We start from the raw sequence: 18,550 nt of genomic DNA on the forward strand, positions 1-18,550 counted from the left end.
AGTCCTTATCAAAGATTGGACCTTTCTACTATAATCAGTGTGGATCATCCATTTTCTAAGTGTACTACATAGTATGGCCCATGTGTTAGGAAGATGGGTGATAGATACCATCCTAGCCCTCCAATCCATAGGCTCGCCGATGAATAGTATAACATGGTTCCTAGCTCACTTCACAATGTAGATTCCATGAAAATAACTTCCAAACAATAAAAAGGGGGAGAAAAGAAAATGAGTTGGGAAGAAAATTTTGTAAACTCCCAAACAAGTGAGAGTATTTTACTTTCCAACTTTTATTCTTTGAAACTTTCCAAACAATTCACTTTCTCTGATTTTATTTCCCTGGCTCCCAAACAGGCCCGAAAATACAAAATAAGGCATAAGAGAGGAAGGACTATGTTTGAAGCAACATAAACCTCCTCTTATTTTTAATTTTGAGAATTTCGAAGTCCAACTATAAAAAAAAAAAAAACAAACAAGGGCTGTATCTTTACATCCTAGATCTTTGTTACAACAGTGTCAAATTCGAATTTAAATGGTGATCGGGATTGATCAGTTACCTTGTCCAAGTAAAAGGGAAGGGCCCATGATTAACCTCCAGTCATGCATCTCCCATGAGAGGTAAACCATCTGATATTTGGCGTTTTGATGTCGGAAGGACTCAGCTTCGGTACAGAGACCTGAGCAGAAATATGCTCATACCGCCAATTGCCAGCGTGAGAATAAGAGGGCTTCTGAAAAAATCAACATCCGTCATTCTGCGGTTGTCATCTGTTCTTCCTTGGCGAGCCAGCTCTCCCAAGTGCTCGTGGAGAAGATTGCTAAGGTTGTCCAATTGATGCATGATTTGACGTTGACCTCGTGCGATGACTGTTACCTGTTTATGCCACCCTATCAGACCAATGACTTGGGAAAGTGGGAAAATGGCTGTCAATGGATACCCAGACCCACAGGTACCAGATGGACCTCACCCATTTTTAATGGAGTCCAGGACCCATTAACACGTTAAGAAACCAAGTTGGGTTCAGGTCTCACCTGTTAGATCCGGTTAAAACTCAGGTCCAGCTGGGGTCAGGTCAGGTCCATGTGATCGACACAATTAAAGTCAGGTCAGGTTGGTCCAGGTTGGATCCAGTTTTAATATTTCTAGAAAAACAAAAAAAAAAAAAAAAAACAAACAAAGAAGTTTCCTAAGCCACACACACGTAAAGAGAACCAGTTTACATACTATGCATGTGTTAAAGTGGCACATGTGTGCATTCTAACCCATCCATTGGGTGGGCCCAACCATATAAAAATGCTCTTATTTGTCCCAAAGCCAACTCAAAACCTAGATTCAAAGACCCAATCTGTACCGGACAGGTCCTTGAGCCTGATTGGATTGACATGGAACCGAAATCACCTGAACCCGGTTATCCTGGGTCGAGTACTAAAGGACCTGAACTGAACCGAACCCAACCTGTTGACAGCCCAAAGTGGGACCTACTAGATGAACGGTCTAGATCACCACTGGGCTGAGGCACAAGGGGCAAAAAACGCTAGAAAACCTCATTGTTGAAGTATTAAGATTGATAATATGTGCAGCCTATCAGTGACTCGCTGATATGGAATGTACTATTGTTGATTGTATACACATTACATAGAATATATCCACAATAGGCATTAAACCAATAACAAATGCAAGAGAGGAAAGAAAAGGTGAAATTCTCAGCATACCTCTTCTATTAATTGAAATTCTTTGGCCAACTGGGAAGAAGAAGATGAATTTGGTAGCAAGGATCCAGTCAAGGTGCCATTGCCCAAGCTGGGCATGATTAGAGCCATGGGTGCAGAACCATTGCAGGCATCAGCTTGCAGCGCCAGGTTTTGTTGGCTAGTAGAAGATTTCCCGGCAGTGAACTTGGAATTCATCTCTTCAATGCGAGATGTGAACTCATCCATCCTCTCGTTGAGTGTGGTTATCTGTTCTGAGAGTTGAGTGATAACTCCCTGAAACAGAACAAAAGACAAAATAAAATGACAAGCAAGACAATGGCATTTAGGAAGGCAGCACTACAGTACAAGTTGCCTCGACAAGCCAACTTCAATAGAGCACGATTTTTTTTTCCCTTAGTAATATGTTGTAAAAAAACACAATTTATTTGTTTAATATGCAAAAATAGGTGATTAGTTTATCTATTTTCTAATTGGTCAAAAATCAGCTAAAACTACTAATGGCAGCACCACGGTACAAGTTGTCCTGACAAGCCAATTCCAATAGAGCACAAAGATTTTATCCTTCGTAATATATGATGTTTTAGTATTTAAAAAAAAAAACACAATTTATTTGTTTAATATGCACAAATAGGTGATTAATTTATATGTTTTATAATTGGTAAAAAAATCAGCTAAAACTACCAAAAACATGAAAATTGAGAAAATCGACCAAATAGGGCCTAATCAAACGCAGATCAAGTATGATCAGTGTTTGAAATAGCGGTATCGCATTACGTAATGCACCCTTGGAATACGGATACGTATACGTATCGATTATCGCATGGGATATATCGGTTGTATCGCGTCATGTATCGTTGTTGCTGGAAACAAGGGGAAACATAGGAAATTGGTCGAATTTTTCAATGAAATTTCAGTGATTGTTAAAAAAGACATCAATACACACTTATAAATCAAAACATTACAAAAAACTAGTGCACATAATAGGTTTTCTTTGTATGGGGTCCTAATCTATGCGTTGTCTAATTGAATTGATGCAAGTATATTCAAAGTTTATTCATATAATTTATAAATGTAAGAAGACGTGTGGAAACAGAAGCAATACATTCAAAAGCAAAAGAAGAATCACTAAATCAGTTTGCATACATGTTTGATTTTATGGTTGGACACGAAGAATGCAACCGATTGACGAGAAATTGGAAAAATTTTAATGTATTTTCAATTTTCCGCAACTCGGTCCTTCTCCTCTAAATCTCAAAATTGAAGCTCCCAATCCATGCTTTTTCATACAAAACATGAAAAAACATGGATTTGTAACAATTTGACATTGATTTAACATGATTTACAGAAAAAATAAATAAATAAATAAATAAAGATCGAAAATAAAAAATACTCACCAGATCGAACATGTGGGATATATATCCCAGCACTTGTGTGTTTCATATCGCGCAGGTGGGATACAAGAAATATCATGGGATATATTGGCCAATATCATCGATATTTAAAACACTAAGTATGATTAGGTGCATTAGGGCCCACGATGCTAAAACACAACAAAAAGAAGAAACCAAAAAAAAAAAAAAAAATGGTTTGCCTTTTCTCTGATTTTTCCCACAGCAATCCACTCGGCTCCAATTCATCAAATCTCACTCAAAATTCATGTTTTACCTCCAAAATAGGCCTAGATCTAGTTGAAAATGGGTTTCTAAGCTCCATCTAAGGTTGAATGAAGAAAAAATGAGAGAAGATAAAAGAAAGGGCTTTCATATGTGTATCGGCACTAACCAATACAGGGTGAGCATATCGATACCGATATAGGCTGATACTACCACCAACTTTTAGGTTAAGACCATTGATGTGGACATCAGACCATTCAAAGTATATCAACGTAGAAGGCTTGCGTTACCCGTGTCAATGTGGTTAGATGATGGGTACGGGTCGGGTCTCTAGAGTAAAGTATTTCGTATCGGTTGTGGTGGCCATAACGGTCACCACCATTATCAATATGTGAATCGGCCGTAACAGCCGGGGGTAACGGACGATACGGGGGCATAACAACCAATACAGAGGCATAACGACCTGCCCCTGTAACGGTTGAATTTTTTTTTTGCTCAAAAAATTCTGAAAAATTATCTAGAAAATCCAGAATAATGTAAATATTCCAAATATGTATACATTTTTTTGTTTTGAACATACTTATGGTAGTGTAACGGTCCACTCTTTGGTAAGAGTGTGGTATCCAAGGTATTCAAAATCGGTTACGTAGCGGCCGTTACGTAACGGTAACGATCATAACCGTTACGCGTTATCGGGTCGAAACGGACGTTACAGAAAAACGGTTCATAATGGCCCCGTAACGGTCTAGTAACAGTTTTTTCAAAAAATAAAAAACGGTCGTAACGGCCGTTATGACCCGTATCATAACGGTAACAGTGGTGGCCGTTACGGCCACCATTACCGTTTTAGAATACCTTGGTCGTATCGAGTTGTTTAGTGAATTTGTGAACATGATTATGTCTCTAATGTTTACACATCACAATCAAGCATTAGAACTAGAAATCATTAAAAAGGTATAAATGCTACTTTTTCAATTTTTTGAAAAAAAAAAATCCCTCGGAGCTTCTATTCACTCAAATTACTTTAATCTACGGTTTTAATCTTAAAAACTATAGTAAGAGTGGTCGAAATCTGTTGTAAAATGATCTATGAGAGTTTTTGGAATGAGAAAAGTGAAAAAATGAGGAGAAATGAATTTAAATAGAAAAAAAAAAAAAAAAGTGGTGGTTTTTCGACTATTATGGGTGTAACGGTCGTTATACACCGTAACGGCCTTTACGGCCACTATAACGGCCGATACAATCCTAAAAAACCAACCGCCCCGCTTCACCCCCATATCGTGTAACAGTCATGGCCATTACCTATATGTATCAGCTTTTACGGGTGTATCGTAACGGATACAGAACACCTTGCTCTAGAGGTTGAAGACCTTACATGACATGTGTAAGTTGCTTGGAGGAGATATTTGGACCGTTGGATTGCGATGATGGTGTGATCAGACCATTAGATCACCGCAGCCCACCTTCATTGCGCCATCATAGGGGCCTACAAGCATCTTGGATTTGAGTTTATTTTATGCATATTTTGTTTATTTGAGTTTTAAGACAGTGCGCACACAATTTTTTGTGCGAATTTCTTTTTTTAAAACTTTTTTAGTAGAGGATTATTTTGGTCATTTAATGTAATTTCGAATTTATAAGGGTGTTTTTTCCTAAACCTCAAAGGTAATACTATTTTATGTTTATGAAAAATAGAGCTTTTGCTTCTTTAAGGTCGGATAATTCCATCCTCGACTTCCAGTGATTGGAAGAGGGCATGAGGCCCAAGGAAGTGATTTCCCTTCTTTCATTTTTTCTCCTTCTTTCTTTTCTCAAGGTATTCTCTTCTTTAAACATCTTTTCTTCATTTTCTTCTAAATTCCCTAAATCTAGAAGCCAATCCCTTTTCTTTTCAATCCAAATCATTATCTTGATCCACACATACATATTTTGATCCACGCATACATATTTTGATCTTCTTCAAATCCCATCACCCAAGGCCCTAGATTTGAACTATAATCAAAGAACCATCTATTTTTCAAAATTTTCCATATTTCCCAATCCAGAAAATTCATATTTCTTGGATTAGAAAATTCACTTGGATCATCAGACGGACCAGTTGCAAGACGAAAGTCTTACCTTTCAATGAATCCGACTAAATTCAAAATTTAAAGTTCAATACAACGTGTTTGTGATGGACAGCTATGATCATTACTAAATTTTCCTTAGTTCCATCTTGTTTTATGATGTATAATGCTGAATTTTTATTTTTAATGCTTGTATAAATCTGCCCCTTTTAAATTCTGCATTCATTTAGGGTTGGATTAGGCCGTCTTACACCAACCATGGTTCTGAATATCAATGTCAGCGGGCGTATCAGCCTAGGCCAAAATGAAATGATGCAAGCATTGTGTATTAATATCGGTGTGTACTAGCCTTTTTTTAAGCCAAAGAATTGAAGAAAATATCACAAAAAAAAAAAAAAAAAAAAGTTTGGGGGGTGGGGTGGAAAGATAAGACATTGAAGAATCCGTCTTTCTTTTTTTTTTGTATTTTGGAATAAGTATATAATGGTGTGTCAGACCATTCTTTGATAAGAATGCTATCTGTCGGTTTGACCCACTGAAAGTCAACCAAATGGGCCCTAATTTAACACAAATCAAGCACACGTTGGTGAATGATGGCCCATTACATTGAAATATAACAAGAAAAAGATGAAAACATGAAAACAAAAGTGGAGGTTTACCCTTCTTTCCAAGTTTTCCTAAAATAGTCCATTTTGCTTTGAACCGCCAAATCCCATTCAAATCTTTTGTTTTAATCCCTAAGATAGGTCTAGATCTAGTCTAAATGATTTCTAAGCTTCCTCCCTCCGTAGTTTAAATGAAAAAAAAAAAAAGGAGGGAAAATGATTGAAATTTTGAAATAATAATAATAAATTAAAAAAATGGACCTTTATATTGGCCATATCATACCCCATATTGGTGTCGATACAGCCCTTTTCTTAAGGTGGGCTGATTCGGCCATGTATCGTGTTTCATAACAGGCCAATATGGATACAATACAGCCGTATCTACCGATACAGATACAATATTCAAGACTATAGTTAAGACTTTTTCGGGTATCAGCATCAACTGATACAATTATACAAATACAATATGCATGTATCATCCAATACAATAAACATATTCGAAACCACGTAGGTTAGCCAAATTGATTAAATTTGGAATAGACAAAAAAAAAAAAAAAAAAAACATGTTTCATTTTGCATGAACTTACCTGGTTTGTGAGCGTTGAGGGTGATTCTAGAGCTCTTCCATCAAACCTTCTGTTTGTAACAGTGAGCTTGCTTAGCTTGGCTATATTCTTCTCCCTTTGTGTTGAATAAGAATGGGATAAACCACTGCTTAAAATACAAACAAGTTCTAAAGTTACAACAATGGTTTTTCCTTAAAAAAAGGAAACATGATGCAACATCTTACTTCTAACTTCTAAGTTGAACTAATAATGCGAAGACCATTTCATTGGAAATGCAACTAAATTCATTGATGGAAGGAAAAAAAAAAAGGAAACTATCCACAAGGTAATGGCCAGTCAAAAGTATAGGTAGCCTCAACTAAGGAATCCAGTAGGACATTGGCTCCCATAAACATGCCTTCAGGCAACCTGTAAGGTTGGCCCTAATTTAGTTCAATGAATAAAAATTAATAAGAATTACTGAGGATTAGAACACTTCTCCGCACCCCAATCTGTAGTGCAACTAGAGTTGCATCCAAAGATTAGATAGCCCTCAAAAGACTCTTTAAAATGGCTTACATCCATTTTTCACCACGCTATGATTTCTTGTATATTAGAGTCACCAATGTTGGTGGGCCCGGATAAAACCAATTTAATCAACCCTTTGTTATACACATTACCATGCCACCAATCCTGGAGTTCCACAGGCTAAACGCAAAACTAGCATGAATAATAGGTAAATCTGGCTGGCTAAGGTTGATGAGAGAATCAATTTTTAGAAAATTTGAATATCTACACCAAATGGATGAAAGTATAGTTTTATTGACAGACAGAACAGCAGTCCTTGATTTATTTATTTTTTTACAATTGCAAACAGCATCAGTAAAACCCATTGGCATTTTATCTGAGTTTCAAATAGAACTTATCAAGATTGAAAGATTTCCCAGATACGACTCCGAGTACGAGTGTGTGAGTACATGTAAGTTCATTTATGTAATTTTTATAATTTATAGCCATGCTTTATGGATTGGAATGTTGAACAGTTAGGGAACAGCATGTTCTTATGGTGAATGTAGCTGAAATGAGTATGTAGAGATGGATGAATGGTAAGACAAGGAAGGTAAGAATTAGAAATGAATGCATTTGAGGGAACTCAGAAGCACCAATAGGTACTAAGATGAGGGAAAGTAGACTTAGGTGCCACTTGATAAGCTGAAAATTAAGCTCTGAAATTAATTAAAGTGTTGAATTGTGTTTTTGAAATAATTTTAGGGATATTTTAGTCAAAAGTGAAAAGAAATTTTAACGCACCACAACTTTCAGCATTCAGCCTACAGCATTAAGTGAAGGGAGGGGAGCTGGAAAAAAAAAAAGGACCCATATTTTCCGTGAAAATTAATTTAAGCACTTAATAAGTTGGATTTGCCAAACAATCTGAATCAGTGAAGATCACTGAAAATATCAAATTTCAGTGATAAGTGCTGAAAATAAGTGATGATGTGTATGATTTGTAAGTAGTTCAAAAGGTTGAATGAAATTATGTACAAGTTCAAGATTACTAGATTAATCAAAATAATTAATAAAGCTGCCAAACATTAGGGAAGTCAACAACAAAACTGTTACTTGTTGCTGGATAAAAGAGACAGGACATCCGTTTTGGACTGGGTAGGTGACAACACAGTGTCCTAAGTACCATTACTGTGGTATTAAAAAACAGTTAAGCTATGGTTGTATTAGCTATAATGTCAAGTAAATCATCACCCCCACTATGCAATACAAAGATGAATCGAATCTCCAAACCCCCCCCACAAAAAAAAAAAAAAAACAAAAGTATCCACGTGTTGTATAGCCTCTACACAAAGTGTGAAGCAAAGCAGCAACAAATTTGGCTGTGGGACCAGGGAAGAATCTCTTTAAAAATGCAAACAAGCATAAATAGGTAGGCAGCAGGAGCAGGAGCAGGAGCAAGAGCTAGAGTCTGAAGCAGGGATTCGAAGTGGGAATAACACCCAGTTAGAAGGATCCTGCAACTAAGTCTAACATGTGAAATGATCCCCAATACATGCCAAACATGGCACTACATCCACAACAATTTGCTTGGCAACAGAGAGAGAGAGAGAGAGAGAGAGAGAGAGAGAGAGAGAGAGAGAGAGAGGCAATATAAATTATTGAGCTAGAGAACTTGACTAACAGTCGAAACATAAATGTAAATCCCACGACACAGCTGACTGGTCCCCAACTTGCTCAGTCAACTCTTCTATCCAACCTATGTCTGGAAATATGGAGGAAAGGGATTAGAAACAGTACCTCTTAAGATTCTTATTTCGTAAGGCAATCATGCCTGCAGAGGCCCGCGAAAGTGCTTCTTTGGGACTCGATGCTATATCATCGTCAATGCTGAGCTTTGTCTTCAAATCATCTGGTAGTGCCTGTGCAGAGATTCTATTGTATCAAGATCAATTTACGATAGTAAATTGAAGCGGGAAACTAAATATTTAGCTTAAGATGCTTTCAAAAGACAACCTACCATAACATCATTTACAAGCTTCTCAAGCTGAATCTGTTCAATATAAGTACGGGGAACATAAGAGCCCTCCAGACCCAATTCCTCTGCAATGAATTTTACAACTAGACGGTCTCTTCCTTGCACCTTTCACCAAATCAGCAAATTTTAAGTTATAGAACTTTGTAACGACGATCTAGCAATAAAATTTACATACTAAATTTCTATACAGTGCCAAAGATACAAACATATACTGCAACTGTACAAAAGATTTATTTTCATGAAAAAGATGCTTCTTTGACTAAGTGATGAGCATTGTTAGAATTGTCAGTCTAATAATTTCCATTGTTTACACGGATCAACAAAAAGAAAAAGAAAATATTTTTTTTGGAATGTAAAAACAACAAAAAAAATGGAATGAATAAAAACTGTTTTCGTAGGTAACAATTTTCTCAAGATATAAATAGTTTTAGAAGGTAAGGAAAAGAATTCCGATTGTCTATATCCCCCGTGTCATTGTTTTGATGCATAAATAGTGATTAACAGGAAAATTCTTTTCTAGAGGGAAGAAAATTCTAGACGGCAGGCCGCAACAATAGTTCATTCAGAGGATGCTTTTAGGGCCCATTTGGGTGCAATTGGGTAAAAGGAGGTTTCTGGAGAAGGGGGTTTCAAGCCTGCTTGTTTGGTCGACTTGATGAAAACCAGTCGGCATTTTAGAACATATTTTCATAGTTGGCATTTTAATTTCTATTTTGTCGAGTGGGATGGTGAAACGGGGGTTTGCAAAGTGCATCCGACGCACAGCAAAAACCCCAGTTCTGTTCATAAGAGAGTTTACGCCTCAAACGGCTCTTTGAAGGTGGGTCCAAACGGGCCCTTAGTACAGATTCACAAATTCATTGTAGCTTATGTGTCCACTAAAAGGTAGGATTAACCTTGGCACTGTTCTGCAAAGGTAGGTCCCAGGAACTTTAGACATGTTTATCAAGGAGCTTATGTTTCTCGAACCATAAATGTGGGTTACATGTATTTAGTGGTGGACTACTGTAAGTCCACTTCACTACCGTCTAGTTAATGGAATCAACCCTTTAATTGACACAATCTCTGAAGCCACCTCTCAATCTGCCTGACCAACTGATACGCCCTCACAATGGGACAGTGTAAAACATGGTAGTGATCAGATTATAACCATTTGATCTATAAACACTTTTCCTGAACTGTTGATCTAAATGTAAGAGAGGAATTTCGTATGCATGACAATAACAATATATATGAATATATAAGTGGTATATGCAGATGGCATACCTGAACATAATGGCGATTCAGCTGTTCTAACCAATCAATCTTCACACACACACGATCATCAGAAAAAACATGGCTGCTTCTTTTCAAAATGGATGCAATTGTATATCCCAATGCCATCAGCCCACCAAGAAGCCGCACACTGACTTCGAATGTGATTCTTGGAGATATAATGAAGGGACTGTCCGTAACCCATTCCTGAAATCAACAAAGAAAGCAAAATGTATATTAGACGATGGAGTGCACGTGAGAAATGCTTGATGATTATTGAAAATACAAAAACAATGATCACATAAACTACATAGAGAGGCACCAAGAAGAAATTTTTATAGATGAAAATTGACAAGTTATACCTTAGCCACAGGTTTAAGAAGGTGAGCTTTTGCTAAGCCACACACGTGTGCAATAAAGCTCATGTGCGCACCACACATGCCAGCATGGTGCAATAACTCAAAGATCCAATTCCAATCCAATGTTTTTCATATCATTATTGGGTAATGTATCGCACCCAGTGTTCAAAATATCAGTATCACGTTACGTATCACACCCTTGGGATATGGATACGTATCGATTATCACATGGGATATATCGGTTGTATCACGTAATGTGTTGTTGGAAACATGGGGAAACATTGGGAAATTGGTCGAATTTTTCAATGAAACTTTATTAATTGTTAAAAAAGACATCAATATACACTTATAAATCAAAACATTACAAAAAACAAGTGCACATAATAGGTTTTCTTTGTATGGGGTCCTAATCTATGCACTGTCTAACTAAATTGATGCAAGTATATTCAAAGTCTATTCATATAATTTATAAATGAAAGAAGACGCGTGGAAACACAAGCAATACATTCAAAAGCAAAAGAAGAATCACTAGATCAGGTTACATAAATGTTTGATTTTATGTTTTGACACAGAATGCAATTGATTTGCGAGAAATTGGAAAAAATTTATTTCTTTTCAATTTTCCGCAACTCGGCCCATCTCCTCCAAATCTCAAAAACGAAGCTCCCAATCCATGATTTTTACAATTTGACACTAATTTAACATGATTTACAGGAAGAAAAAAGAAGGATCGAAAATCAAAAATGCTCACCGGATCGAACATGTGGGTTATATCCCACTACTTGTGGGTTTTGTATCGTACAGGTGGGATACAAGATATATCGTAGGATATATCGGCCAATATCGTCGATAATTAAAACACTGATCGCGCGCTTGGGATACAAATAAATAACCGCTATCACACTTAGATATCATTATCGGGAAATATTGGGAAATCGGTCGAATTTTTCAATGAAATTTCAAGGTTTGTTAAAAAAAGGCATCAATACATACTTAGATATCAAAATATCACAAAAACCAAGTTCACATTATAGGTTTCCTTTGTATGGGGTCTTAAAGTATATTCAAAGTCTATTCATATAATTTATAAATGTAAGAAGACATATTGAAACAAAAGCAATACATTCAAAAGCAAAAGAAGTAGAAAGCTAGAAATATACTTGTGAATAAAGTGTGTGGCTATCTCAAACCCACATAAATCTGCATGGTGGCTTAAAATCATCATATCTATCTCGACAGGGTTGGGCATGGTATTGTTGCTCCACAAACCAATAATATTATGCCCATGTCATACTAGAATGATGTCAGTAAAGATACTCTCTAACCTAGCATTGGTACCCATCCTCTCCGATTTGAGAAATTTTGGGAAATTTTCAAATTTTCTGCAAATTAGCTCATCTTCCTCCAAATTTCAAAATTAAAGTATATGTGATGATGATTTCATCAAACACTCCTAAATACTCTCAAATGGGGGCCAATTGACCGCTGATCGAAGTGGAATTTTGAAAGGAAAAAAAAAAAGTAACATTTTTAATTAATTTTAAATTAAAAAATATATAAATTTTTCCAAAAATTCCCCAAATTACCAAGAATCATTGGATCAGATTACATACATGTTTGATTTTATGTCTAGACAAAAAGATTGCAACCGATTTGCACGAAATTGGGAAACTTCAATTTTTCGTAACTCGGCCCAACTCCCCCAAATCTCAAACTCGAAGCTCCAAATCCATGATTTTTCATGCAAAACATGAAGAATCATGGATTTGTAACCATTTGACATTAATTTAACATGATTTACAAGAAAAAATGGATCGAAAATCGGAAATGCTCACCAAATCGAACATGTGAGATATATCAACACTACCTGTGTATTTCGTATCGGATAGGTGGGATACAAGATATATCGTGGGATATATCAACAAATATCATCGATACTGAAAACATAGATCCAATCCATCCATCAAAATGGCACCACTATATTGATGACCTAGTCCACAAATCAGGTTGATCCACTGTTCAAGTGGGCCCACAGTTTGAAAAACAAATGTATGGCTTTGAAAAACTTGGCTGAAGTTTTCTAACACATTCCCTTGTTTACATTATTGAGGCCCACATGCTGATTGGACCTGACTTTATCTTTGTGAAAACATGTACAAGGTTGGACCAACCTAATGGATGGACTAGATCTCGCACATAAATGCCCTGTTGATACTGTGTTGCGCGTACACAAGCTTTATTGCAAATACGCGTGTGCTCAACAAAGTTCTTGCAGATGTAATTCAATTGCTAATAAGAAGTAACATTCATTTTGGGCTAGTTGCAAGGTCAAGCATACTTGGGAGCTTTGTAGCTTTCACAAATTGAATTAAAAGAAAGGTGCATTTGACTAATTTGTGTGGCATGCATGCACATTTGCAAAAGGGCAGGCAGGACAAAATAACATGCCGGCGTCTTCCAAAGAGAGAGCAGTAAACATGGGGAGATCTTTGACAAAATATGTGCAAGAGTTGGTTTCCTTGAATAAATTTGCACCTTTTCTGGGCTATTTCCAAACCAGCCTAAGAGAGCTTGATCCTAGTTGTTTCCTCCACAAAGGAACATTTCTTCTCCTTCTACCTTTTTTCTTTGTTTTTTTTTTTAATGATCCTCCTCCTCCTTTTTGTGTACTAGAAAAAAATTTACAATTCATAGAATGTCTACACTCACAATGATAGAATGTCGCACCTTCTACATGACTCTCTAACATCACCTAAAATTTTACAGCTTGCTTGAATTCTCTCCAGCACATTTAGCAGCATGTAAAGGTCAAGGGAGTCCAACATTGATTCCAAAAACAAAAACAAAAACAAAAAAGTCCAACATTCAGAAGTGAACCCATCAAAGCCAGTGTCAATTCAGAAGGGTGTGTTACAATGTCAGTACGTGTGAATTCCAATAATAGCAAACAACCAAGGTAGAGGTCGGAACATTTTATTTTGTGATGGTGATATACCCCTAATTTCAATTCCATGCATTTCAAATTGGACTGAACGATCCAGATTGCAATATGGGGCTTTCTCCCTCATTGTGAATGGAGAGAGGCTAGCTCCAATTAGGTCATTTCCAACACATTGAATTGAATTATTGCAGCTTGATTCAGTTTAGCAACCAAACACATTCACAACTTAATGCTTGCTAATCAGACAAGCATTCAAGCTACATAAAGATTCTGCACGTCTGAATACATAAAGTTGTATTGACAAATAAGGGTTACACAGCAAAGTTCCCAAACAACCAACCTCAAACATAAGATTGTATTTCCCATCCCTGTTCCTCATCCTCAGATATGATTGGCAAGCTTCTGGATCTTCACCTGGTGGCAGGAGATATATATCGTAAGTCTCCTCCATAGTTTCAGTATGTTCTTGGGAAATAACAGCCTTGATTTGATCCACTGTCAGAGTCTTTCGCGACTACAATAATAGAGAGCACTCAGTGCTAGATGTGGTCAATTACAAAACCCATCACTAAAGGCACATTCAGATAAACCGTATAAACTTCAAAAAAATGGATAGGAGATTAACCTTTAAAACATATGTAGGATTCTGGAATCCAGTGAATGGGTTGAACTTGTTGATGATTTTTATATGTGCAGTTTGTAGGTCAGGCTCAATAAATGCCTTGTACATTGGGTATACCTGTGTATAACAACAGTCAAGAAGTGTTAGTGACAGGAACTAGAAATTAATTGACGAGATGGATTCATTTTAGGTTTCTTTTCCATTGTTCAAGCTCCTGAAACCCAACCCCACACAGATGTCCACCCAAGTTGCCCAACTCGAAGACGCAGTGGAGTCTTCATAAGACCTTATTTATTAATATTTCGAGATAGAGCTTTGCTAAGCCCGCATTGGTGTGCAATAAAGTTCATGTACATGACACACATGTGCCAGCATGGCATGATGTCCGAGATCCAATCCATCCAGCAGAACAGGACCACTATATTAATGCCCTATCCCAAGAATCAGGTAGATTCACTGGTCAGGTATGCCACAGTATGCCAAACAAACGTTTGGCTCTAAAAAATCGTAGCTGAAGTTTTCTAACCCATCCACTTGTTTCCAATATTGGGGCCCACATGCCGATCGGACCAGTTTTATTTTTGAGAAAACATGCACAAAGTTGGACCAACCTAATGGATGGATTAGAGTTGGCATGTAGCTTTAATGCTTTATTGGCCATGTGTTTGCACTTAGTAAAGCTCTTCAAAATATAGCTTTGTCTTTCATTCAAATATAAATGATAGTAGGACATTGAGCCAATTCTTTTCTAACATCTTAATTGGTTTTTAAAAAGGCAGTAACAAGACTCAGTTGATGGGTGGAGTCTTGGTGAGCTCAGCTGACCAAGTGCTGGCAAGTCTTAGTTAGACAAAGTTACAATGGATTGAAATCAAAATTGATGGAGTTGAGTTGATCAGCCAAGTTTCGAGTAGACTGAGTTTCAATGCTATGTTTCCCTCAGAACACAGAAGCTGTAAGTCCTAATTGAGTACCAGTGCAAGTTACATATAATTTTCTGATGGTGTTTTGGAGTAGAGAGAGGAACTACAAGATTGGGCTTTCAAATGGATGGGTTAGCCCATGGCCACCTTGGACTACTTCATTTTCAGACACTAATTGCTAGCATGTTAAGAATAAAATCTAATATGGGGAAAGTGAATGAACCGTTTCAGAGATTTGATGAATTATTTCTTCTGGTTCTTGACCAGCACGTTGTATGTCTCGCATGACCCTTTTCACAAGGTCGAAGTGAACGCCTCCTGTCACGGATACTCGAAGGTCTAGTAAGGGTCGTAACTTTTCACTCAAAGCATAGATGCCTTCAATGATTACAATGCGAGAACTGGGGACTTCAAGTGTCCTATAATACAAGCAAAAGTGGCAGATCAGAGTCAGAATCATGAAAATTACAATATGCAAAATATCAAATGTAGTGAGTAATGGCTGCAGAAAAGGATAATGAGCCCTAACCAGTGTTACCTGGACACTTTTGTATTTCTCAATTGCTCTTTTTTTTAAAATCATGTGAAGTTACTTTTACAAGTCAAAAATCTCTCACCCTTAGCCCTCAGACTTGCCTCCACTCTATTGTTCTTGAAGAAACTACTGATAAGGACTCCCTCCCTCCCTTAATTGAAGGAGGTTTGCTAAGCCCACACGTGTACAAGAGCCAGTCTACACCCTGCATGTGCAATGTTGCACACGTGTGAGTTCTGAGTACTGACCTTAGGTGGGTCAGACTATGTACATGCCCTTGTCCAACCCACACCCGACCCGAAGCCAACATCTAAAGACACAAAGGATGCCCAACAGGTACCTGAACCTACTTGGATGTGAGTCCGGGACCTAAATATGGTACCCCAGACCAGTGTTTTCAGTATCTTGCAATATCACCAATTTATCCCATGATTCTTGGAATATCACCAATATATCCCATGATATATCAGTAATCCCAGTAGAGCGATACAAAACCTAGCGTTAATATCCATTTTTAATTGTCTCGTGCAATATATCGCACGATATTGTGATATATCATGTATATCACAATATCATGCGATATATCCACATTCCCCCTTTATAAATTCTTTATGTATCATGTGATATATCAATACCGAGTGTGATATCAAAAGGGATAAAAGGAAACTAGCGCTGTTTTGTAAGGAAAATCCTCAAAAAAATCACAAAAATCAATTTTTCTTTTTCAAAAAAAAAAAGAAAAAACTTTTTCGTAGTACATTGTAAAGTGACTTCGACCAATCCACTCTAGTTTGTTGGAAGAAAATCTTTGAAATTTCTTTGAAATTGCAATCAGAAGCTTCTTGGGCCTAGTTCTAAAAGGTGCGTATTTTTTAATTTTGATTTACTTTTTTCCATATGTTGTAAATAGTGTCAAATGGTAAGAAATCCATGATTCTTCACATTTTACATGAAAAATTTTGGATTTGGAGTTTCGATTTTGATATTTGGGGAAGATGGGCCAAGCAGCGGAAAATTGGGGGAAAATCATTTTTTTTCAATTGTTTCCAAATCGGTTGCAATCTTAGTGTCTGAACACGAAATCAAGCATGTATATAGCCTAATCTACATATTTTTTGAAATTTGGAGATTTTTTGGAAAAAAATAATTTATTAATTAAAAATGTTAAAAATAAATATTTTGAAATACAAAGGTATATTTCTAGTTTTCTACTTCCTCTCTTGCTTTTGAACGTAATGCTTGTATTTCCATACATCTTCTGAAATTTATAAATTTTATTAATTGACTTTGAATATAGTTGAATCAGTTCAGTCATACGGTGCATTTATTACAATTTACAACCCTATACAAAGGAAACCTATTATGTACACTTATTTTTTGTGATTTTTTATTATTATTTCTAAGTGTGTATTGGTGTCTTTTTTAACAATTCCTAAAGTTTCATTGAAAAATTCTACCAACTTCCCAATGTTTTCCCATGTTTCCCAACAACAATGATAAGTTACACGATACAACCGATGTATCCCATGCGATAACCGATATGTATCTGTATCCCAAGGGAGGATACATCTCCCAAGGGTGCGATACACTATGCAACAACGATACGGAAAACATTGCCCCAAATCCAAACCCGACAGGATCAAACCCAACCCATGGACAGCCCTATTTTTTCATAGATTTATTTTATTTTTAATTTTATATGTTAACTTTATCTATTTAATTAAAATATTATTTATTTATGTATAAAAGTATCCTCGTGCCAAGATTTTTGGAGTTTGTTGTGCCAGATTTAGGACACTGACACTTGGCACCGCACAACATGTCCAGGTAACACAACTCCTAACAAATTTGCACATCTACACCAATCAGTGCATTTGTTGACCACAAGTTCCAACATGGCATACACATCAGGTAGGACTCACCAATTAGATCAAGTAGCCGAAGATCAAGCTGAACACGCATCAGGTGGGAGACATGAGCAAAAGAAACAGGCAGCTGCAATCCACATCCAACAAACAGGTGTAGCTACCAAATGAAACAGAAGACTGGTTGTTGGCGAGGGCATCTACCCACCTGGTGAATGGCTTGGATCTCATACACGTATCCCACATTGGCACATGTGGCGCAAGTGGACTATGAAATGGACATGATTGTTAAATCAAATCTGTTAAAATACAAAACTAATCTGGTCGGATCAGGTAGCAGATATCCAACCTGTATCCTGAGCGACAACTCGACTTGAAATCATATATTGGCACCTGAGCAGGCTTTCCTTCTTTTAGATGATGTATATTTTCAAGCAAAGTGTCATAGTCTGTCAAGCGTGGGTCTGTTTCAACACTACAATCATTAGAGTGCCACCGTGCATTTTACATATGCTTTTTTATCACTCTGGCTTTAATAAGTGACTCTTTCTCCAATAAAACAGCAAAACAACCATAAACTATCAGAGTAATAGCTTAAATGAAATGCAAATATGCAATAGATGATTGAGAATAAGGGAAATATCAAGTCAGTGATATGATTGGTATACACTCAGGCTTCTTTTTACAGGGAAACCTACAACTGGTTCAAGCTACCTCCTAACTGCAATGAGTCACCAATGACTAGATAATCAAACAAAAGATGGCAAAAACATAAGTTCCTTTGAAAACCCTGGATGCCCATGGATAACTACATACATGATTCGTAATCTGACAATAAAATTAGAGGTAACCTCATTCCTAATATGATTCGACCACCATATATTTGTCAATCCAGACTACCTAAATCATGGGCCCCATTGAGAATGGAGTAGGGACTTAAAATCACACCGATGGACAATCTAAA

At 36.9% G+C, this 18,550-nt stretch overlaps 1 protein-coding gene across 2 annotated transcripts in view; it reads right to left on the minus strand.

The window, feature by feature from the left end:
* Positions 1–304: 304 nt before the first annotated feature.
* The window catches only part of LOC131255626 (inorganic pyrophosphatase TTM2-like), a 49,437-nt gene continuing 31,191 nt past the window's right edge, over positions 305–18,550 (minus strand). For both annotated transcript variants that reach the window (XM_058256385.1, XM_058256384.1), the window contains 10 exons: positions 17,936–18,050; positions 15,410–15,605; positions 14,267–14,380; positions 13,982–14,155; positions 10,354–10,548; positions 9,070–9,192; positions 8,850–8,971; positions 6,585–6,708; positions 1,714–1,986; positions 305–874 (listed from right to left, as the gene is read on the minus strand). In XM_058256385.1, the coding sequence (XP_058112368.1) occupies positions 659–874; positions 1,714–1,986; positions 6,585–6,708; positions 8,850–8,971; positions 9,070–9,192; positions 10,354–10,548; positions 13,982–14,155; positions 14,267–14,380; positions 15,410–15,605; positions 17,936–18,050 (1,652 nt within the window). In that variant the 3' untranslated portion in view covers positions 305–658. The remainder of the gene's footprint in view (positions 875–1,713; positions 1,987–6,584; positions 6,709–8,849; positions 8,972–9,069; positions 9,193–10,353; positions 10,549–13,981; positions 14,156–14,266; positions 14,381–15,409; positions 15,606–17,935; positions 18,051–18,550) is intronic.

The sequence above is a fragment of the Magnolia sinica genome, chromosome 9 (genome assembly GCF_029962835.1).
Source record: "Magnolia sinica isolate HGM2019 chromosome 9, MsV1, whole genome shotgun sequence".
In the NCBI taxonomy this organism is placed as follows: domain Eukaryota; kingdom Viridiplantae; phylum Streptophyta; class Magnoliopsida; order Magnoliales; family Magnoliaceae; genus Magnolia; species Magnolia sinica.